Source organism: Protopterus annectens, chromosome 11.part0 (assembly GCF_019279795.1).
Source record: "Protopterus annectens isolate FY-2018-M chromosome 11.part0, PAN1.0, whole genome shotgun sequence".
Lineage (NCBI taxonomy): Eukaryota > Metazoa > Chordata > Ceratodontiformes > Protopteridae > Protopterus > Protopterus annectens.
In genome coordinates, this window is record NC_056745.1 from 1,492,959,529 (window position 1) to 1,492,982,988 (window position 23,460).

At 42.5% G+C, this 23,460-nt stretch overlaps 1 protein-coding gene across 1 annotated transcript in view; it reads left to right on the forward strand.

The window, feature by feature from the left end:
- Nucleotides 1–883: 883 nt before the first annotated feature.
- Nucleotides 884–23,460, forward strand: part of PLXNB2 (plexin B2) — a gene marked incomplete in the record, with an annotated part of 671,705 nt that continues 649,128 nt past the window's right edge. Inside the window, 2 exon segments of the mRNA XM_044087338.1 lie at nucleotides 884–915; nucleotides 1,471–1,648. Coding sequence (XP_043943273.1) covers nucleotides 884–915; nucleotides 1,471–1,648 — 210 coding nt within the window.

Genomic DNA, 23,460 nt, shown 5'->3' on the forward strand with positions numbered 1-23,460 from the left:
ACAATGTGTAAGTTTGCTACCGGCTATAAATCCTCCTCCCACCACTGCAATGTCCTACACAAACTGAATTGGCTCAAACTTCCCAACCATCTTACCTACATTCAACTTACTCATGCCCATAAACTCATCTTTAATCCCTCCATCTGCCCCTCCCTTGCCTCCTCCTCCTCCTTCAAAATGCACCTACCCAACAGACTTCTAAGAGCCAATAACCAGAATTTGCTTGAACTGCACAAGTCTGCTCGTCCTCCAGGCAAACACCTGCTATCCTTTTCCCTGGCTCACCTCTGGAACTCCCTGCCACCTCTGATTCGTACTACAGACAGCCACTCCACCTTTAAGACCCTGCTTAATCCCCATCTCAAAACCCACTGGGGGAATGGTCCTGCTCTCATCCCACGACTCACCTCGTTTTTCCCCCATTTCTCACACTCCTTTACTTCTCTCTTCTCTTCATCACACTGAGCGTCTCAGACTACCACCACCTTCATTTTTCTCATTTGCTCCTTCTCTTAAACTACTTTTTTTCTTATTGTCCCCCCCCCGTCTTACACTCAACAATTACCACCTCTTATCCCCCGTCCTACTTTAGCAATGCTAAGATTTCATGTAAAATGTAATGTCAACCCTGTGTTACTTCACATTGTAACAAATCGAACAGGAACATGCACCAATTGATTTTTCTTATTTTAATTGACTTATTTGTGTGTGCATGTGTGTAATTTTACCTTTTGTTTTTTTTTTTTACTGTATTTTCACTACAATCATGGATTTTTTGTTATGTTGTGTAATGCCATCGTTCTTCGATATTACATAAATGTAAATGCAGTGTGTTTGTTATATTGTTGCTCAAGAAGCTTTTCTCCCTGGGACTCCATTGAAAATGAACTCTTCTTGGCCCGGTGGACTATCCTGGTAAACAAACTGTAAAGTGAAATAAAATAAAAATAAGTAAATGTAGTGAGCAATCAGCTAAATGGAGAAAAGTAAGCTAGTAGTGAGATAGCAACTTGAGTGAAAGGGCATAGCAGCGTGGCGAAGGGTGGGGACTGCAGAGGCTACCTGGTGATGTGCAGTGGAAGACCTAGGACTAGAAAGTTTTACAAAATTCAATTTAGAAATATCACATGCATGTCTGAGAAAGTAGGGGGCACTGGGCAGCCTGAGTTAAGAGTGAGATGCTGTGACCAGAGAGGATCGCAGTTCACACCGTAGAACTTGCAAGTGATGATTATAGGACTACAGAGTAAGAGGGCGGGGTTAACTTTTGTGATAAGAAAGGCACATTTGAACTGTCTGGCAACTAAGAAACTAAGCTATAGGTGGGGGTAGTTAAACAAAAAGGAAACTGGGAAGAGCAGTCAGGGTACGTTCAGGTAATCACTTTGGCATGATATAAGGCAACTAAGTAGTCATTCTCACAGCTACATTTGCATTTTAACCAATTTCATATTTGTGTTCACTCATTAGGCTGCAGTTTCCCTTTCCCTGTGGTGATGAACATCTTCCTTTCCCTCTCGGAAGCTTAGAAGGAGTAAACATGCCGCCTGTAAAACAGTATGCGAAATCCATAACTGCTGTGGCGGTAGCAAATGAAAATGGTCACACCGTTGTATTTCTAGGGACCTCGAATGGCGAAGTCATTAAGGTAATATTACAGAATATTAACACCGTTGTATTCCTAGGGACCTCGAATGGGGAAGTCATTAAGGTAATATTACAAAATTATTAACACCATTGTATTCCTAGGGACCTCGAATGGCGAAGTCATTAAGGTAATATTACAGAATATTAACACCATTGTATTCCTAGGGACCTCGAATGGCGAAGTCATTAAGGTAATATTACAGAATATTAACACCGTTGTATTCCTAGAGACCTCGAATGGGGAAGTCATTTACGGTAATACTGAAAACTGTAATTTATTTTTGTGTAAGAATGACCAGTATGTGGATTGTTTTGGTTCAGGAAGATTTTCCACAGTGGCCTTTGCAGCATGTGCTGATGGTAGCTAAACTTATTAGAAGAGAGTCAGAAGTATAAAGTAGTCCATATTCTTTGCTTTGCTCCAAGTTTCCCTAAAATAGTATCAGCACATGGTTTAAATATGACTGAAAGCCAAATAAAGCTGTTCAAGTTAGACTTTATTGCTGCCATCATAGTTTTACTGTTTATTAAATGCATTTGATGTGTATGTATTTTAATCTTTGATTCATCTGTTTTAATTGATCAGGTAAGACTTTGTTTCCTGCCTTTTCTAAGCTAGTCTAGTCCTGTTTTTAGGTTCTGCTGAATTCAGGGATGTGGGACAAGTTTCTGTGTTGCCCGTATCGTTACCTGGTTAGGAGGAAGTTTCTCTGTTCACCAGTGAGAGTGGGGAGCTTTGAGCAGCCTATCTGTCCCTGGAGGAGTGGTCTCAGCCCAGCAACTAGTAGTCTATTGGCCGTTTTGGGCTAATTTCTATCTCTTTCATCTACCTGCCTTAAAAACCCGCATTTGCACGGTTTTGCACTTCTATTCAACTCAGCTAAGCTCCTAGTGGTGTCCTGCAGAGTTCTACAAGCAGCACAGAGACAAAGAGAGACTTTTAACTGATTTAATTTTTTTTTTTGCATTTTTCTCCTGCGACTGCTAGTTTTCACCTAAAACGCGATCTACTAGCATTTCTGTACTCTAAAAACCTATTTTCTGCTGAAATACTTGCTTTTTTGCTGTTTGCACTTTCAAAGTCAAAAGTAATTTTCTGTGTTAAAAGCGTTTGTTTAACTGTTGTAGGCTACACACTCAAATGCGCTACCCTGTTTAAAGCATTTAAAGTGTTTTTGTGTAGTGTAATGTTGTATCTCTAAAAAAAGAAAAAAAAAATCTTGTTTCCCACCTTTTCTAAGCTAGTCTAGTCCTGTTTTCAGGTTCTGCTGAATTTAGGGCTGTGGTACACGTTCCTGTGTTACCCATATCCTTACTTGGATAGGAGGAAGTTTCTCTGTTCACCAGTGAGAGTGGGGAGCTTTGAGCAGCCTATCTGTCCCTGGAGGAGTGGTTTCAGCCTAGCAACTAGTAGTTTATTGGCTGTTTTGGGCTAATTTCTATCTCTTTCATCTACCTGCCTTAAAGTCCCGCATTTGCGCGCCACGCTGTTTAGCTAAGATTAAACTATTCCCGGCTCCACAAAGTCTGCGCTTCAATTTTTCCTTTGGAATCACTCAGACTTTCATCTTAAGCACTCTAAAACAGTTTCTTTTCAGTCCAGCACTTGCCCAAAACTCCTAGTAAGCACTAATAAATGCTAGCACTACACCCCCAATACTATACAGAAGTACAGAGCTCTCTCTTCGTCCCTAACAGGGACAATCAGTAAAACTTCACTTTATCTGTGCAGGCATGTCCAAAGGACAGTTTCAGGTGTACTCTCCAGTCCAGCTGGTGAATCTGGGCATTTTGAGGCAATGCCACAATTGCTTCATGTACACAGACAACCCTCTCCTCCTTCCAACAAACACAAATGTATGCGAGAGATGCAGCTTTACAGCCAGACTGGAGGCCAAGCTCTCTCAACCCAAGACTGGAACAGTCAATCATGGGGAGAAGGGAAACACTTGCACCACACTACCAGTCTCACATAGACCAATCATATCTGCACCGGCCAGTAACACACACAAATACACAAAAACATACTCGGAGGCTCTAAATAGAAATCTGCCTAAGCAGCAGAGACCTTCAAAGCAGACATCCAAACAACCCCCACCCCCCACAACAGCCACAAATCACATACTTCACAAAGTCAGTGTGCCACGCAATCACAGCCTTTAAGGCTAAACACCACACCCAGTACATTAGTAATAGGAGACTCTATTGTCAGGCACACTGACATCCCTCTCACTAGACAACAAGGTGAAGGTTACTGTAAGCTGCCTGTTGGGTGCCAGGATCCGCCACATAACAGAAGCACTCAGGTCACTCCATAACCGGTAGAAATATGACTCTGTCGTTGTCCATGTTAGTGTGAATGACCTGAGATGTACCTCCCTGGACTACATGAAAAGAGACATAGAGGAGCTCTCTGATCATGTAGCCCAGGCCGGTATGACCCTGACGCTGAGTAGCATCTTGCCCTCACCAAGAATGATGCCACAGTATAAAGATAAAATGATTGATTTTAACAATTGGATTAGCCTTTGGTGTCATTCAAAGGGGATCCAGTGTTTGTCAGCCTGGGATGAAATGCTCAACAAGCCACATTGCTTCGCAAGAGACTGCTTGCACCTGTTGCCCTTGGGCTTTTGAATACTGGCCAAGGCTCTTGCCACCCCTGTAGTGCCTTTTTTAGGCAAGGCTCGAAAGACAAACCCACCTCCGTAAACAACACAAGCAACAAAAAACTGAGGGTAATGCTACTCATTGCCAGAAGTCTAAACCTCAAAATGCACACACTCGAGGCACTCCTCAGCAAGGAGGGAATTGATTTATGTGCAGTAACAGAAACCTGGTTCAAGGTTCTAGAGAGCACCCCAGCACTACAAAGGCTATAACTCTTTGGAGCATTTCTCCCCGGGTCTCTGCTGAAAACAGGATCTGTGGAACCTAGTCGGACATTCCCGGTCAACAAATGTTAAATAAAAAATAAAATAAAAATAAAAAAAACTCTTACCATACCATTTGGCCCCAGAACCCGGACCGAAATACAAAAGGCGGTGGTGTATCCATTTTCATCAAGGATTCCCACACCTCCAGGCTTGTAGCACAGCACAAGGCCTCGGAGACCATCCATGTGCAACTAACAGTGGGCAAAACTGCCTTTCAGTTTGTAGCCTGCTACAGATCACCCACCCTGTCTCAAGACCCCTACTCAGCATTCCTGAGAAAATATGAAGATCCTACCCAACACCATGATATTGGGTAATTTCAACTACCCAAACATAGACTGGGAAAACTACTCAAGTACAAACTCCTTTGCCCAATGCTTTCTAGAGTTTATAAACTCAAACGCCCTGGAACAACTGGTTACCACTCCCACGAGAGGTGACAACATATTGGACTTGATCATCACAAATATGGGTGACTAATGTTCCACACCAGAGGTAAACCTGTCGCTGGTAAGATCAGATCATAAACTAATCACACTTGACATCCACATCCCGATCCCGCCCCCAGTTAAGGAAACAACTGTAAAAAAATTTTCAAAAGCAAACTTCACACTTCTCAAGACCGAGGTGGAAAGTTTCAAAGCCCCACTGCTAAAGGATAATGCTGCCCAAACCGCAGAATCCTTCACAAATGCATTCTATGTGAACCTACAGGAATGCGTGGATCGAGTCATCCCAAGTAAAACAAAGACTCACTCCTCCAAAATGAGGAAACCAGTCTGGCGGACCCCGGCCATAAATAAGCTCTACAAGACGAGGAGGAAAGTACCACATGATAGAGCAAAATCCCAAAAAGGGAAGACATCCCTAATCAGTACCAGCAAGAAAGTACGATCCCTCATAAAATCATCCAAGGCCAACTTCGAAAGAAAAATTGCCAAAGACGCTAAAGATAACCACAAAGCCTTCTTTAGCTACGTCAAAAGTCTAAGTGGCAGCTCTTAGATCTGCTCTGATTTAGTGCAAAATGACAAAAAATACACTGAACCAACAGACATTGCTAACATCCTGGCTGACAGGTTCAGTGCAAACTTTACCCCCCCACCCCTACCCCCTAAAGGGCCCGTGTCCATTCCAGAAGATTGTAGAGCCCCAGACATGACAGACAGGTGAAAACAGCCCTTTCCAAAGCCAAGAACACAGCATCAATGGGACCAGATGGCATCCCAGGCTGCATCCTAAACGAGCTCCAAAATTAACTAACCCCTCACCTAAACTCACTGTTCAAGTTCAGCCTCACCACAGGCTATGTACCCAAAGAATGGTGTACAGTTATCCTGCTCCACAAAGGTGGTGCAACAATGGATCCTGGGAACTATCGCCCTGTAAGCCTGACTAGCTTGGTCTGCAAAGCCATGGAGCGCATCATCATGGAACTCATTAACAAAGACATTGGGAACCTCCAGACACTGGACCCTACCCAATTCGGCTTTGTTAAAGGCAGATCATGCCTCCTAAACCTGGTTGATTTCTTTGAAACAGTTACCAAGGCCATAGATGAGGGAAAGGTAGTCCACACAGCCTACCTGGACCTTGCAAAGGCTTTCAACACCATTCCCCACTCTGGAATTATAGAAAAGCTCACCAGCTTGAACATTAACCCCTATGTCACAAGATGGGTTACAAACTGGCTCATGGATAGAACTTACATGGTCAGAGTTGCAGGTGCTATGTCTGACTCTAAACAGGTTACAAGTGGAGGCCCTCAAGGCTCAGTCCTGGGACCCCTCCTGTTCGGTATATACTTCTCTGAGGTACAGGCAAGCTCAGGAGGACTGTGGCTGACCAAGTTTGCAGATGATTGCAAACTGGGGGCCATAATCGACTACCCGGCTGACACAGACATTCTCCAGAAGGGCCTCATGGAGATGAATACCTGGTGTCAGAATCATGGCCTTAAGCTAAATGCCAAAAAGTGCATAGTCATCCCCTTTGGGAAAAATAAAGTGCCCACAAACTATCACAAAGGAGGTAATCCACTATGTACGGAAGATGTAATTAGGGACTTGGGGACCCAAGTAGATAGCAACCTCTCCTTTGATAACCACATTGCCAAAGTGGTTAGAAAATCCTTCTATGTAGCCCACCTAATCACAAAAGGGTTTGCATCTAGATCAAGAGAGGTTATTGTGCCCCTCTACTCATCGCTCATCAGGCCCATAATAGAGTACAATGCCCCATTTGGGGGATGTACCTTACTCGACATCTGCAACAGCTGGAAAGACCGCAAAAGTACCTCACCAAGAGGATCATGGACCTCAAACAAATGCCCTATGCAGCCCGGCTAAAGAAACTCCCATCTTTACTTGGTTGCTTACTGCCTCCTCAGAGGAGATCTCTGCCTTACATACAAGGCCATGTCAAACCCTGAATTAATGGACATGCTCCGCCTAAGGAAAACCAAATCTCTTGGAGCCACATGCGCTAGGGATTTAAACCTCAGCACAACAATAAATAGGACATGCTGGAGGGATAGACTCCTGTCCCAGAGACTTCCCTCACTCTGGAGTAGAATCCTAATCTGTTAGGCAAAGCCCCTCACTGACTCTCTTCAAGAGGAATCTTGACGAGTGGATTGGAAATCGTAAATATACACCTGGGATCACATCAGTGGCCTTGCTGGACAGAGGCCCAGGAAACTGATCTAAAAGGGAGGCGAAAGCCAACACATTCTGGCTAGGCTTATAAATGTCCTTGGGCAGATAGCCTAGTACTTACCTATGAACCTATTAGAACTTGTGGGCTGACTGAGTGCATGTCTTAAAGTTGCATGAGATGTAGGTAGATGTTTAGCAACTAATCAAGAGTTTTTCTGGATGTTTCTTATTAGCTGCTTATTTCTCTAATTCCAAAACCTGGGCCCGATATATATACCTGTGGCCTGAAGCCAGTGTACTGCTGAAAAGCAGTTAGCGGCTATGGCATGTTTTCTGTGTTTTCGTGGCTTAAATGTTTAATGCTAATTGACAGGAGGTTGAAAGTTCCACTCATATTCAAAGTTCCTGTTTTAATGTCAACAGTTGTTTGAAGACCTTTAATTAAAAGTGTGAGAGTAAATAGCCCTGTGTCTCTAACTTCCAAACAGGTTAAGTAAATATTTTAAGTATTAAGGCTTGTGCCTTCCAAAATGTAAATATGACTTGTGAAGCTGAAAAATTGCCTCGTTTTATATAGGTGTATTATAAACTGCATTGTAAATGTATTATTGTATGCCTGCAGATGTTCTTTTACATTTACAATGAGTGTGATGATACTTGTACCATGTAGCTCCTACATATACTTTACTGCACTTGTAAAATGGGTATGTGTGTTTGGGTTACAATGAAAATATCGATGTCAGCCAAAACAGAAAACAGCATTGCATTAACCAAAAAGGATAAAAAATGGTAATTTGATAAGATCACAGAATTTCCCTTTTCCTCAGTGTACTGTGATCTCAGAGCTGGTATATATAATTATCAGAAATGAGGAGGTTGGAGGAGGAGGGGTCTTGTACCCTAGCGTAGAACTTATGCTGGTCAGGGGCCTTGTACACTAGCATAAAACGTATGCTGGATGGGGGAAGGGGGGGCCTTGTGCCCTAGTGTAGAATGTATTCTATTCTATTCTAGTCGGGGGGGGGGGGTAGAAAGTATGCTGGTTGGGGGAGGGGGGGCTTGTACCCTAGTGTAGAACATATGCTGAATTTTTTGGCAGTTTTAGTTTTAGCCTTTTTTATTGATGGGAATGGTGTATATTCCTCATATTTTTATGAAGAGAAAAGTCTTGTAGTTCATACAAGAGAAACACAATGGATACTGTCAAACAGCTTTCCATCCACCTGTTCTCAGATGTAGCATAAATTATCCATCCAACTAATGGCCCTTCATCTGCTGTAAGATCAAGAGTCAGCTCTGACACAAGGGTTTTATTTTTTTATCCCTTCAGGCTAGTGGACAGAGCTCAACACCTTCCTTCCTTTTTTGGTAATGTATGCTTTCTGGCAGACCCATTTGAATTGGCCTTGTTAATCAGCTTTTAACCTCATTAACCATTGAAGGGTTCCTGTTCAAGACTCTTCCTGGTCCACAGAAAGATGGTCCATGGATGTATGCATTGGGCCTGTGAAAAGTGAATCACTTTTTTAAAATCATTAAAGTTCAACATCCTTATCTACAATGCCTTCTCTCTCTAGGAAGTTACTAGGCTGATGACCCTAGGACCATTACAAGCTTGACCAAGTTCTACCCTTATTTCTATGATCAGCACCTAATGCCCCTGTCCAAGAGGGACACAGGTGGAACCCCTGGGGTGAATTTACTGTTACCTATCCAGTCATCCAGATTGCATTTGAAGAGAGCCAATGAGGTCGTCTGTTTGAAGTTAAGTGAGAGTCGTTCCAAAGGTGTGGTAAACTCTGAGAGACAAATTTGTCCCTCCAGCAGGTTCTGTTAATGTCACATACCAGGAGAAGGTCTTTAGAGCGAGTAGTCCATGTACTATTTGACTTGCGGATATGCAGCATTTCCAATAAAGCAGGATCCGAGATTGCCTTATATGCAAGGCAAAGATCACCTCTGAATAGTCTGTATGATACAGAATAAAGTGACAGTAATTTCAGATAATCCACATAGGACAGATGCTGAAGACCTTGAATTTTCCTTGTGAGGAACCTTTGTGGTGTCTCGAGTTGCTGCAGGCGCTTGGAAAGGTACATACCAAAAGGGGTGTTGTACTAAATTATTGGCCTGATGAAGGAAGAATACAGGGAGGTTATAACTTTTTTTTTTTCTGGAGACAATGCCCTTACCTGACATGAGCAGTCTAGAATGCCCTTCTTACCACTGTGGAGACATGGTGATCAAAGGTAAGGTTGCCATCAATCTGTGTGCTCAGGTCTCTCCCCACTTAGTGTGTAATTAGGGTATTGCTGTTGATGTTGTAGTTAGCAGGAATATTCCTCTTAGTAGAAGGAATCATAGTACATTTTTTTGCATTGAGTTTTAAGACACTGACTTTGACACTAATCATTTGTTTATGTAAGCCCCTCTTCTAGGATGTTGACAGGATTTGGAGATTCTATGACTGCTCCCAGTTTGCAGTCATCAGCAAACTTCATCAGCCACAGACCTTTAGTTTTTGCTTGTACTTCAGGGAAATAGATTCCAAGCAGTAGGGGTCCCAGGACTGATCCCTGTGGAACACCACTGGTTACAGGTCTGCTGTTGGAGGTGGATTCTCCTATTTTGACTGTTTTCTTTCAGTGAGTCAGTTAGCAACCCATCTAACGATATAAGGGTTGATACCTAGGTTTTATTTTTTTTGTAATTTCTCCAAATTTTTTGGGTTTCTAATACTATGGCAGGAATGGACCCCATGATTAAAGTTCATGGAATTAGTATTGTTTCAGTCTTTGATGTCAGCCATAAGTGCTACTTGCAGCACCTGCAGTGTGCCCAGTAATGACGACTTCTTCAATTTGTGTGGAGTTACATGTATTGGTAATATATCTAAATATGACTGTAGATTCTTTTTTTATAAGACTCGTTGCTCCTACTACTGTTGGAACTGTCTGGGTATCTTTCTTCCACATTGCTCTTGTTTCTGCCTGCAAATCTTGACATTTTATGACTTTGTGTCTCTCTGTACACATGACACTGTAGTCAGTGGGTGTAGCGATTTCAATGATCAGTGCTACTTTTGTCTTCTTCTCATGGATCATTATATCTGGTTTTCTCGCATCTGTCTTTTGAACTTTTGGTAATAAGCAACCTCATGTGATGTCGACTTCATTTTCTGTGATGCTTTGTGGCTCATGTTTTTTCAGTATTTTTCAGCTATACTTCAGTACCGTAATGTTTGCACAATCCCCAGTGCAACAGTCTTGCCACATTATTATGCCTTTCAGTGTACAGTACTTCTGCCATCAATATGTCACAACCAGCAACAAGGTGAGCGACTGTTCTGTTTTACAAAACCTACATTTGTCTGTTTCTCCCACATGTTCAATGGACTTTGTAAACCAGCATGTATGTAGCCCACTGTATTGGGCTGCCAATATTAACCTTTCATCTCTTGGTTTGAATTTGTCTCTCCTTCTCCATTCCTGTGTTCATTCCAGGTCAACATGAGGTTCTTCCAGAAGTTTTCTGTACTTGCAACTATATTTATGCATTTTCCGTATTTCTTGCCTTCTCATCTGATCCCTCGCCTTATATTCTTTCTTTTGTTTTTTGGCACGTTCAGTTGCTGTCTAGTTTTTATCCACTTCTGGTTTCATTCCCATTCCTGCTTGACACTGATATGCTTATGCTAGATTTAGCAGGGATGTCATATTTGATTTATTCTCCTCTTGTTTCAAAAACTTTCACTGCATTTAGATCTTGTGATGTCAGAAGATGTGTATGCAGTCCCATGATTGCAGATCTATACATCTACTCAGTTTCAAGGAGACCCATACCTCCTTCAGAATGGGGATTATATAATCTTGGTATACACTGATTTTTATAAATCCTTTGGTGAGCATGAAGCATCTTTCTTATTTTACTGTCGAATCTATCCAAGGTGTTTTGGGATCAGTCAATTACTCCAAAACTATAAGTTAGAACAGGAAGAGCAAATTGGTTTATAGCTTGAATTTTATTCCTAGATGTCAAAGCTATTTTCAGGATTAATACATAGATGGGTGAGTTTGTCAATGATACCTGATAGTGTCAAAAGCCTTTGCTAAATCTAGGTAGTCTGTATGCACAGATTTCCCCTCTTCCAGGGCCTTGGTGACCGTCTCAAAGAAGTCCACCAAGTTTAACAGCCATGATCTCCCTTTGACAAATAAAAACTGAGCAGGTTAAGTGTTTGGGGATTACCAATATCTTTGTTGATAAGGTCCATGATGATTCAGTCCATGGCCTTGCAGATAAGGCTAGTCAGGCTAATAGGTCTGTAGTTCCAAGGAGTCAGTGGAAGCACCACCTTTGTGCAAGGGAATAACTGTGGCCATTTCCATTCAGCTGTGATGCTGCTGTTGCTTAGACTATGATTGAAGAGAGAGTACCCAGTGGTGTTGCTAATTCTTGTTGAAGCCCATGTAGGATGCAGCCTGGGATATTATCAGTTCCCATAGGTACTGTGTTGTTGGCCTTAGAGAGGGTCTTTGTGACCTGCTGTTTAGAAATGCAAGGTAGGGGAACAGCTGGTAGGAATGTCATGAGGTACATATGGATGGGTAGTTAAAGTTACCCAAAACCATGGTGTTCTGATGTGTCTTGATAGACTGAGTTAGATCCAAATAGGCAGAGTGGGTGTCCTGATTCTTAGAGGGGGTCCTGTAGCTGGCAATGACTTGAATAGGTGTCCTACCAACAGGTAATAGCACCTGAAGTGTCTCCAGGGAATCCTACTGTTTAACCAGTCTGGGGGTGTATGTATCCTTAATGAATATCAATACCCCCTCCTCCTTTAGTTTTCACAACTTCAGCTTGTGGTCTGAACATGTGGAAGGAGGTTTAACCCAGTATGGCTGGGATGCTTGCCACAGCTTTGAACCAAGACTACGTGACTGCACAAATGTCTGTGTCTTCCAAGGTGAGGACTGTCTGATCTGCAAGACCATGATACGGATTATCTTGGCCCTCATTAGCAAGGGCATTGGCACCCTCCAAACACTCAGTCCCACACAGTTTGGTTTTGTCAAGGGAAGGTCATGCTTGTTGAACATGGCTGACTTCTTTGAGACAGTCACCAAAGCCATGGACGAGGGGAAGACTGTGCACATCGCCTACCTTGACCTGGTCAAAGCGTTTGATACTGATGTTCTTCATCTCACATTGCTGCAGTCCTTACTTATGGGTAGTCCGCTGTCCTCGGTCGGCCTGAATACCAAAGTATTACCAGCTCTGACATCAGAACGTCAGGGTATAAAAGCGCATGACCAACGTCATATCCTCAGTCTTTTTTGCCGCCTGGTCCGATGCAGAAGCAGCAGTTTCAGACCGATACCAAGTTGAATATTTTTGTTTTTCTTGCCTCAGTTATTGGATGTCAGAAAAGTGAATAATTGTATTTCTTGTGGGAAACAGATACCGCATAGGGATTACCACTTTGTATTCCTTGTTTGGGACTAGTTGGGTGTCGGTTTTGTGCTAGGTTTAATAGCGCACTATAAAAGAAGGTTAGATTGCGCTAGGTTAGTCTTGCGGTGTAATTATAATATGCCGTCGGATCCTCCCGTAAAGACAAATCTTTAAAGCCTAGGCAGGATGATTCGTCCGTTTCGGATGCCGGTCCTTTAGAGACTACAGTGGAACAGGTGGATCCGGCTGAAGTTTCTGTTGAGTCCCAGGGGGAAACTTTGATTTTACAAGATGTGGCCTCACAGGAGTCAGGTCAGGCTGAAGGGGCCTCTCAGGTTACTATTCTCCCTTCTATACCTAAGGTGGTTAGGCCTTCTGCTACTATCTCTAAGGCTCATTCTAAGGGCAGGTCTGTTTTGCCTTCTTCTGGTGTCAGTTCTGGTTCTTCAGGGTCTGTGCCTAAAAAGCATATGCTTAAAATGGCAGAAGATTTGATTACTTTAATTAGAGGTTCTATGCCTCCTCCTGATAAGAGGCCCAGGGTAGAGCCAGAGTTGGAAAGTTTGGAGCAGGCCTCAGATGATTCAGAGTCTTCTGCTGAAGACATTCAAGATTTTCCTCCTTATTCTGATTCTGATGCAGAGGATTCCACTCCTTCTGCTTCTCCTCCAGAGGATTTTTCATTTTCAGAAACCCTACACTCTATGAGGGAACATTTTAAGTGGGAAGGACAGGATTTCTCAGATTCAAGGAAGAGGCTTAGGGAGTTCTTGTTTTTACCTCAGCACAGACCCTTGGCTATACCTCCTGTTTTGGATGTTGTTCAGGATGTCTTTTCGGAGGCTTCATTTAATCCAGATTCTATGCCCCCTGCACCAGTTAAACCGGACAGGTACTATAGGGTACCTGAGGCTCATAAATATCTGTATAAGAGTCCTAGGGCGGACCCAGAAACTATTAGTCAGGGGCCTAAGGGTGTTAGAGCCTCTGTTGTAAAGTTCCTCTAGATAAGGAAGCTAGAGCTTTGGACAGATGGGGTAAGAAGGTGTATACCTCTTCTACTTTAGCAATGAGGGCTTTGAATTGCCAGTTTCATATGTTGAAGTATCAGAATTTCCTCCTTTCTCAGCTAAAATCTAAAGTGGATGCTTTGGCAGAGGGCATAGAGTGTAAAGAATTGCAAGATTTGGTGCATGTATCTGAACAGGTGGGGAAGCATTCTTTGCAGTGTGGTTTTGATGCTTTACAGGCTTCTTCTAGAGTGGCTGCCACTGGTTCTTACGCATGGCTTAAGGATCAGAATTTATCTGAGCATGTTAAATCTAGAATTCTGGATGCCCCTTTACAGTCTGAAGTTTTGTTTGGTACCCCTGTGGAGTCTGTTTTGAAGAAAATGGAAGACAAGGCTAAGTCTATGCAGACTGTTAAAGATTTTTTGCAGGTGCAACCTCCAAAGTTTAGTAGAAATTGGCCTACTAAGGGTGGACTTCTTCTGATTCTCAGTCTAGGGGTAGATCTAGGCGTCAGAGCTCAGAGTACCTTCAGGTCCAGAACATGGAGTTCGCCTGTTCAATCTGCTGGTGAGGGTAGGGGCCAGTCCTTTCGTAAACAGGCCCAATGACCTGCATTTTCAGCTGCCAGATTCTTCTTGCCTGGCAGCCCCTTTGGGAGGAAAACTAGCTCTCTTCAAGGAAAATTGGCTTTTAATCACCCAGGACAAATGGGTATTGGACATTATAAACAAAGGCTACAAGTTCTATTTCCATACATTGCCTCCTTTCAAAGGTATGCCAGACGTTCCTCCTCGGCAAAGGATAGAGGCTCACAAACAGATTTCATTACTTCTTCAAATGGGAGCTATACAGCCAGTACCTCTGTCAGAAGTGGGTCTAGGATTTTATTCTCGCCTGTTTCTAGTACCAAAGAAAGGGAACACGTGGAGACTGATTTTGGATTTATCTCTCCTCAACACTTATTTGGACATTCCAAAGTTCAAAATGTTGACGTTACAACAGCTTTTACCTCTGCTGGGAAAAGATCACTGGATGGTAACTCTGGATCTAAAAGAGGCTTATCTTCATGTTCCTATCAGGCCCAGTTGCAGGAGGTACCTGCGTTGGCTGGAAATTTACATTATCAGTTCTCTGCATTGCCCTTTGGCTTATCTACTGTTTCAGAGTGTTCACAAAGGTTCTGGCTCCAGTGATAGCCTTCTTCAGGCTAAGAGGAATACAGATTTATCCTTATTTGGACGATTGCCTGATTATTGCACAAGACAAGGACGAACTTCTTCATCATTTACAGTATGTGATGGTTCATAGGTTCATAGGTTTATACTAGGCTATCTGCCCTAAGGCATTTATAAGCCTAGCCCAAATTATTGTGGCTTACGCCACCCCTTATATGAAAAAATACTGTGCCCATTAGTTTGTTGTGCCTCTGTCCAGCAGTGGTAGTGTTAAGATGCCTAGGGTATTCTGTGAACGAAACAAAGTCCAGTCTAGTACCCTCTCAGGACATGTGCTTTCTGGGTGTGAGACTGAATACAGCTTCCCAGATGGCCTTTTTGACCCCGGACAAACAAAAAAGCCTTTCTCTTTATTTCCATCAAATGTCTCTACAGTCCAGGCTGACTGCAAGGACAGTCCTTCAAGCCTTGGGGTTCATGGCATCTTGTATTCTGGTGCTTCCCAATGCCAAACTGCATATGAGGAAGCTTCAATGGTATCTCAAAAATGTATGGACACAACACTGCCAAGATCTAGACACTGTCATTCAGATAATACCTTGCATTCAGAAGGAATTTTTGTGGTGGGCTCAGGAATGTCACCTAAACAAGGGACTCTCTGTGACCCGACCAGAGGCGAGTCAGATTCTAACGACAGATGCCTCGGACAAGGCTTGGGGAGCACACCTCAATGGAAAATGGGTGCAAGACACGTGGCCTGTCAGACTTCAACATTTGCATATCAACTTGAAGGAGATGTTAGCAGTCCAATTTGCATTGATGGCTTTCAAGGATTTACTTCACCCAGGGCAGGTATTGATTCTAACAGACAACACAACTGTCATGTGGTACATCAACAAGCAAGGGGGAACTCATTCGTACCCTCTTTGCAGGCAAGCGATGATTTTGTGGGAGACTGCTCTCAGTTTACACCTCAATCTTCAGGCAAGGTTTCTACCAGGAGCACAGAACTCCTTAGCAGATGTATTGAGCAGACAAATAGTGGATCCTCACGAGTGGAAATTGGATCCTCATGTATTTCAAAAGTTGACAGTGTCATGGGGAACTCCAGACATAGATCTGTTCGCTTCTCCACTAAATTACCAGTTGCCAAAGTTTTGCACAAAAAGGTTTCATCCCACAGCTTGGAAGGTGGACGCTCTGTCATTCAGTTGGAACAATCTTCATGTATATGCCTTTCCACCTCTGCCTCTTCTACCCAAGGTACTCTTGAAGGCCAGACAAGACAAGCCATCCATGATTCTGATAGCGCCGGATTGGCCTTGACAGCACTGGTACCCACTACTGAGGAGTTTGGTACGAGAGCCTCCATGGCCTCTGCCTTTGATTCCGCACCTTTTGTCTCAGGAGGGCAATCACTTTCTCAATGTCAGAATTCCGTCTCTGCATCTAACAGCCTGGCATATTCTGTTTTAGACTCTGGAGGTTCTCAGCTTCCACAGCAAGTTTTGAATGTTATTTTGGAGGCCAGGAGGCCTAGTACAAGGAAAGTTTATGCTGATAAATGGAGGAGATTTTTTATTTGGAGCAAAGGGAAGGACTTTGATGTTTCCAAGCCTAATTTAAGTGCTTCTCTACAATATCTTACTGAGTTATTGGACAAGGGTTTGTCCTTCTCCATAAAGGTTCATGCTGCAGCCATTTCGGCTCATTATGACTGTGACCCTCCTTTATTCTCTCATCCTTTGTTTAAGCAATTTCTCAGAGGGGCAAAGAACATAAGACCCCCACGTAGAGCTCCTACTCCTGCTTGGGATCTCAATTTTGTGTTGGAAAAACTTACTCTACAACCTTTTGAGCCTGCAGCTACTGCCGAGTTAAAGTATTTGTCATGGAAGACTGCTTTTTTGTTGGCCATTACTTCTGCAAGAAGGGTTTCTGAATTGCAGGCCCTTATGGCAGTGGAGCCTTTCTTGATTTTTCATAAGGATAGGGTATCTTTGCGTACTAATCATTCCTTTATGCCTAAAGTGGTTTCTAGTGTGGCCTTAAACCAAACTATTCATTTGCCTACTTTTTATGCAAACCCCCAAAATAAAGGGGAGAAGATTTTGCATACTTTGGATATTCACAGGCAGTTACGTTATTATTTGAGCAGAACCAAGGGGTTCAGGCAGTCTCAGCAGTTGTTTGTTTCTTTTGCTTTGGGTTCTCAATGTAAACCTGTTTCAAAACAAACTATTTCTAAATGGATTGGTTTTTGTATTTCTTTCTGTTATTCCCATCATGGTAAGGAGATTCCGGCTGGAATCAGACCTCATTCCACTAGAGCTACTGCCACTTCTACTGCCTTTCTAAGGGGGGTGGCTACAAAAGATATTTTGGAAGCAGCTACTTGGAGTTCAGTACATACTTTTTCTAAACATTACCACCTTCCTCTTTATTCTAAGTCCAGGGCTGGGTTTGCCACTGCAATATTACAGGGCATTTTAGCAGCCCGTAATGCTTTGTGATTTTGCCATCCTCCCTTTCCCGTTGCTTTGGGATTCTACCCATAAGTAAGGACTGCAGCAATGTGAGATGAAGAACATAGTACAGTTTTGTACCTACCATAAATGTAGATGTTCAAAGATCCACATTGCTGCAGTCCAATTTACCCTCCCTCCTTCCCCACTGTAGCTTGGCATGGTTATATGGTTTGGGTGATGGTTGTTGTTGGGCATATTTTTTGGGAGGTACTCTGTTTTTGGCTGTGACCTTTCTTTTTAGGGCCTTCTGACATCTGGGGCAAGAAAAGACTGAGGATATGACGTCGGTCATGCGCTTTTATACCCTGAAGTTCTGATGTCAGAGCTGAGCGCCCATGACCGACGTCAGCCTAATACTTTGGTATTCGGGCCGACCGAGGACAGCGGACTACCCATAAGTAAGGACTGCAGCAATGTGGATCTTCGAACATCTACATTTATGGTAGGTACAAAACTGTACTTTTCTCACTCGGATTTAATAGATAAACTCTCCCAACTAGGCATCAATCTCTGTGTTACCAGATGGTTAGCAAACTTGCTTACTGATAGAACCCACCTAGTCAAAACAGGGGAAGCCATCTCAAGCAGTAGACCTGTAACAAGCAGTGTACTCCAAGGATCAGTCTTTTGGGGCCTTTGTTTGGTATGTACTTTTCTGAGATGCAGGCCAAAAGTAGTGGGCTATGGCTGACCACATTTGCAGATGACTGCAAGCTGGGGACAGTTATCTATTTCCCTAGTGATGTGGATACCCTCCAAGAGGGTGTCACACAAACAAATGACTGGTGCCAGAAACATGGCTTCAAACTGAATGTTAAAAAAATGCATCATCATCCCATTTGGGGAGAATGACATCCCACAAGTTATCACATTAATAACAAGGTGCTAAGCATGCAGTCAGTCTTGAGAGGCTTGGACACCCAGATTGATAGCAAACAGACTTTTGACCACCATATTGCCTCTGTTATACGGAAAGCTTTCTACATGGCCCACCTCATTAGTAAGGGTATCTCATCAAGGGAAAAGGAGGTCATAGCATCCCTGTATTCTTCCCTTATAAGATCCATTACTGAGTACAGTGCCCCTTTTGGCATGTACCTCACAAAGCACATGCAGCACATGCAGCACATGCAGCAGCTGGAGACACCACAGAGCTTCCTCACCAGGAGAATCCATGGCTTCAAACAGCTGCCTAAAACACATAGGCTAAAACCTCTGTCCCTCTACTCAGTCTCATACAGACTCCTCAGAGGTGACCTCTGTCTGGCATACAAAGCAATCTCAGACCCCACCTTGATTGGACTGCTGCATAATCTCAAGTCAAGCACCACTCTAGTAACCCACACGTGTGACCTCAGCCTGGTCTGTGGCATCAATAGGACTTGTTGGTAGGACAGATTTGTGTCTCAGCAACTCCCACTTCTGTGGAATAGACCCCCTCTCCTTGTCAAACAGAGTACCTAATTAACTCTTTTTTTAAGTGCAACCTGGATAACTGGATGGGGAGCGGAAAACACACTCCTGGGATACCACCTGTGTTACTGCTGGACAGGGGCATCGGGTGCTGACTTTTCAGAATATGGGCTAAATTCTTGGCTAGACTTGTAAGGGCCTCTGGGCCAATAGCCTAGTAACTTCCTATGATTGTATGACTTCCTATGATCCTATGACTGCTTCCAGTGAGTGCAGTTTCATGTTAAGACCCCTAGAGTTTAGCAGTATAACCTTGAGGTTTTTAGATGGAGTTTTTATGGTGGGTATTTTGTCCTTGAGACGCTGCCTTTAAAGGCACTATGGGGATGGCAAGAGCCTTGGCCAGTAGCCAAAATCCCAGGGGTGAGAGATATTTGTTAAATTTTCCCTTGGCACTCCGTCGTCCTCCAGAGGTTTCTCGCTGCCGTGCTCTGCTGTCTGGTGGAACAGTAAACACTAGCCTCAGAGGTTCCAACACACCTCTCGCCCACTAGCCATTCCCAAGTGCGAATTCTTGTACTGACTATATAAATTTACCTAGCACTGTGCATGGACAACTCTCCACTATTACTCAGGCCAGCTTGGTCAACATGGGCATCCTGACGCAGTGTAGCAACTCTGTCATGTTCACGGACAACCCTCTACTACTAGTCCACACAAACACAAGTGAAAGATGCAGCCATATTAAGAACCTTGAATCCACGCTCTTTCACACATCAGCCAGTACATATGACAATGAGTGGGTTGTCAACATGCAACACCTCACCCCCTACACCACCGAAACCCACATCATACATATCTACATATGCAGAGGTCCTCACCAGAAACACATCTAAACACCAGAGACCTCCAACCACAAGTACACTACACACAATACTTCCTCTGCAGAACACATTGCCCATAACAGCTCACACACCAATGTCTCACCAGTCAAACCCTTAAGGCAAAACACAAAATCAAACATTAGTCATGGTTGACTCAATTGTGAGACACACACACATGTCCCTGTCACCAGGCTGGATAAGGATAAGGTCACAGTCAACTGTCTGTCAGGTGCCAGGATCTGACACACACACACACACACACACACACACACACACACACACACACACACACACACACACACACAAACACACTTATGTCTCTCAACAACAGGCACTGTTAAGAATCTGTCATAGTCCATGTTGGTGTGAACGACTTGAGAGGTAACTATCTCTACTATATGAAGAGACACATGACTGAGCTCTCAGACTATGTCTCAGGTAGGTATGTCCCTGGCCTTAAGCAGTATTTTACCTTCACCTACGATGATGCCTCACTACAAACAGAAAATTGTTGACTTCAATAATTGGCTTAGTTTCTGGTGTCATTCTAAGGCAATCCAGTATCTGTCAACCTAGGATGACATGATCGACAGACCTCGATGCTTTGCCAGAGAAGGTCTTCATAGGAAGTTACTAGGCTAATGGCCCTAGGGCCCTTACAAGCCTAGCCAAGTTCTTACCCATATTTTCATGATCAGCACCTATTGCTCCTGTCCAACAGGGACACCCCTGGGGGGGGGGATTTATGGTCACCCATCCAATCATTCAGATTGCATTTGAAGAGGGCTAATGAGGTGCTCTGTTTGACATGAAGTGAGAGTCTGTTCCAAAGGTGTGGTAACCTCTGGGAGACAAATCTGTCCCTCCAGCAGGTTTTATTAATGTCACATACTAGGTTAAGGTCTTCAGAATGAGTAATCCATGTACCATTTGACTTTCAGATATGAAGCATTTCCAGTAATGCACGGGTAGAGATTGCCATATGTGCAAGGCAGAGATCACCTCTGAGTAGTATGCATGAAACAGAATAAAGTTAAAGTACGATCTCCATAGGACAGATGAAGACCTTGAATTTTCTTTGTGAGGAACCTTTGTGGTCTCTGCAGTTGCTGCAGGTGCTTGGAAAAGGTACATACCAAAAAGGGGCATTGTCCTCTGTTATTGGCCTGATGAGGGAAGAGTACAGGGAGGTTAACTTTTTTTTGGAGACAATGCCCTTACTTATGAGATGAGCAATATAGAATGCCTTTCTTACCATGGTGGACACATGGTGGTCAAAGGGGACATGAACTGCCTGCTTACACTCCTGCCCTTTATGCTTTGCACACTGCAGTGGTCTTTGCAAATGCCTATTACCAGTGGTGGCCTTCCAGAAGGGCTAGTCTGAGCAAAACCTGCAAGGAAGCCTTTTCATCTGCTACTGTCTCTAAAACCCAGAGTTCTCACTGAACCTTCCGAAATCCAGACTGACCAAGCATGTCCGAGTTATTACATGAGACATTTTTAGACGTGTTATATGTGACATTCTGGACATGTATTACATGAGACATTCTGGACATGTATTATATGTGACATTCTGGACATGTCTAAGCCACATCCCTTCTGATATCCAAAACAATTGACTTTGGAGGATTTCCTCCTAGTAGTCCTAAATAATGACTATGACCACATGGACATTTCTCACAACCCTGGGATTCATGGGAATCATCTTAAGTTTCTGTCGCAAGACTTTCTGTGAAAAAAAAAAATAACATGAATCTAGTGAACGTGTGAGAAGATTTCGTACAAGAGAAGCAATTATCATTTCATTTATTCCCCTCCCCCCAAAATAAATTCACCAAGAATTCACCTTGCAGTCAACATATGTCATGGCCTTTTTAGTTCTTCAAAGTAAAACCGCAATTTGTTGAGAAAAAACACCTTTATAGATAACGACAAACAGCAAAGCTTTCGGGTAGAACCCTTTCTCAATACTATTACATAAAATAAAACCAATTAGGTTTAAATACAGGTCAAGGTATCACATGACATGCAGCCCAAAAAATCATGTGACAATATACATAAAATAAAACGCATAAAAATGTATATAAAAGTGTTTTAAATCCTCTTCAAATACTGATACACATATATAACTATCAAAAATACATCAAAAAATACACCATAAAAATCTAACAATATAATCTGGTTTGTTGCAATTTAGTAAGAATGGGTTTCAGTGTAACCATAGAATTTAATCTTGGAAGATGGTCGGCAGCTAATATAAGTATCCATTCATATTCCTTGATCTCGAGCAAATTATTGCTATCCCCACCCCTTAATGTTGTGTGCAACATCTTTTAATGTCACTGAACAATTAGCTAATATCTTAGTGAAGGGTTTAACCTTTGTACCATCCAACAAAATGGACATAGCTCATACTATTTGTGACATCAAACTCTTTGTTAGAAAACTGAATCTCAAACAACTCTTAGGATCTTATAATTCGACAATCAATTCCTTAAGAGTAGCTAGTTGCTATAATCCACCTTTGCATACTATGCTTCACACCTTCGAGAAAATGTGTGAAATTGATTTGAGACAATTACACCAACAAAGGAAGAAGCATTTATATAATCTATCTAAAGATGAGAGAGACAACATCAATTTGTTAATGTCAGCCAATGTTAGAATTATGAATCCAGACAAGGGAGAGGGGCTGATAATCATGGATATTTTGGATTATAATAACAAAATCATAGATCTTTTAACATCAGATGCTTATGAAGAATGATCACTCAATGAATATAACAAATCTAACCAATTCATCAGAAGTTTGTTGAATGAACTTCTCATTGAGGCAAGGATTGATTCACATCTTTTCAGTTATCTCATGATTGAAGCCTGAAGAGTACCAACTATTTTTGGAGTCCCAAAAATTCATAAAAACATCAACAATCCACCACTTAGACCAATAGTGGATGGTAGGAGTTCCTCCACATACGCTTGTGCTAAGTATGTGGATGTGATTCTCAAGAAATATGTAACAACAAATGAGTGGATTTTGAAGGACTCCTGGGACTTTTTGGAAAAGATAAATAGTTTGGATTACCAACAAGATAATTTCGTAACAGTGGATGTGAAGGAACTCTATACCAGCATTCCCCATCAACAGGGTATGGATTGGGCATTAGCAAATATGCAACAAAAGAATGCGGAACCAGATGAAATAGCACTGGTAGGAGAATTACTGGACATAATTTTGTCCTATAATTTCATTTTCTTTGAAAAAAATTTTACAAACAAAAGAAAAGAGTAGCAATGGGATCCCCGTGTGGATCGAGCTACGCGAATCTAGTGATGTCCTATTGGGAGAAAACATTTGTATTCAATAATGATTTTCTCAACGGCATAATAATTTTTTATTCTAGATTCATAGATGACATCTTTAATTTTTCAAGGAGACGAAAATCAGACAATCAACATCGTAAATATGTTCAATGAGAACACAGAATTTTTACGATTTACCCATACCTATAATGAAGAATCCATCGCTTATTTAGATGTTAAGTTGAGTAAGAATACGGTAAAAAAAGCATATGAAGTGAACATATTTAGAAAACTAACCTATTCTAATAAATTCTTGCACTTCTCCAGCACACACCCGATACACCAGAAAAAATCGGTGGTTAAAGGTCAGCTAGTTAGAGCTGCACGAATGATCACAACAGATTTAAACTTCGAGCAGGAATGCTTATTATTCAAACAGATGTTCCT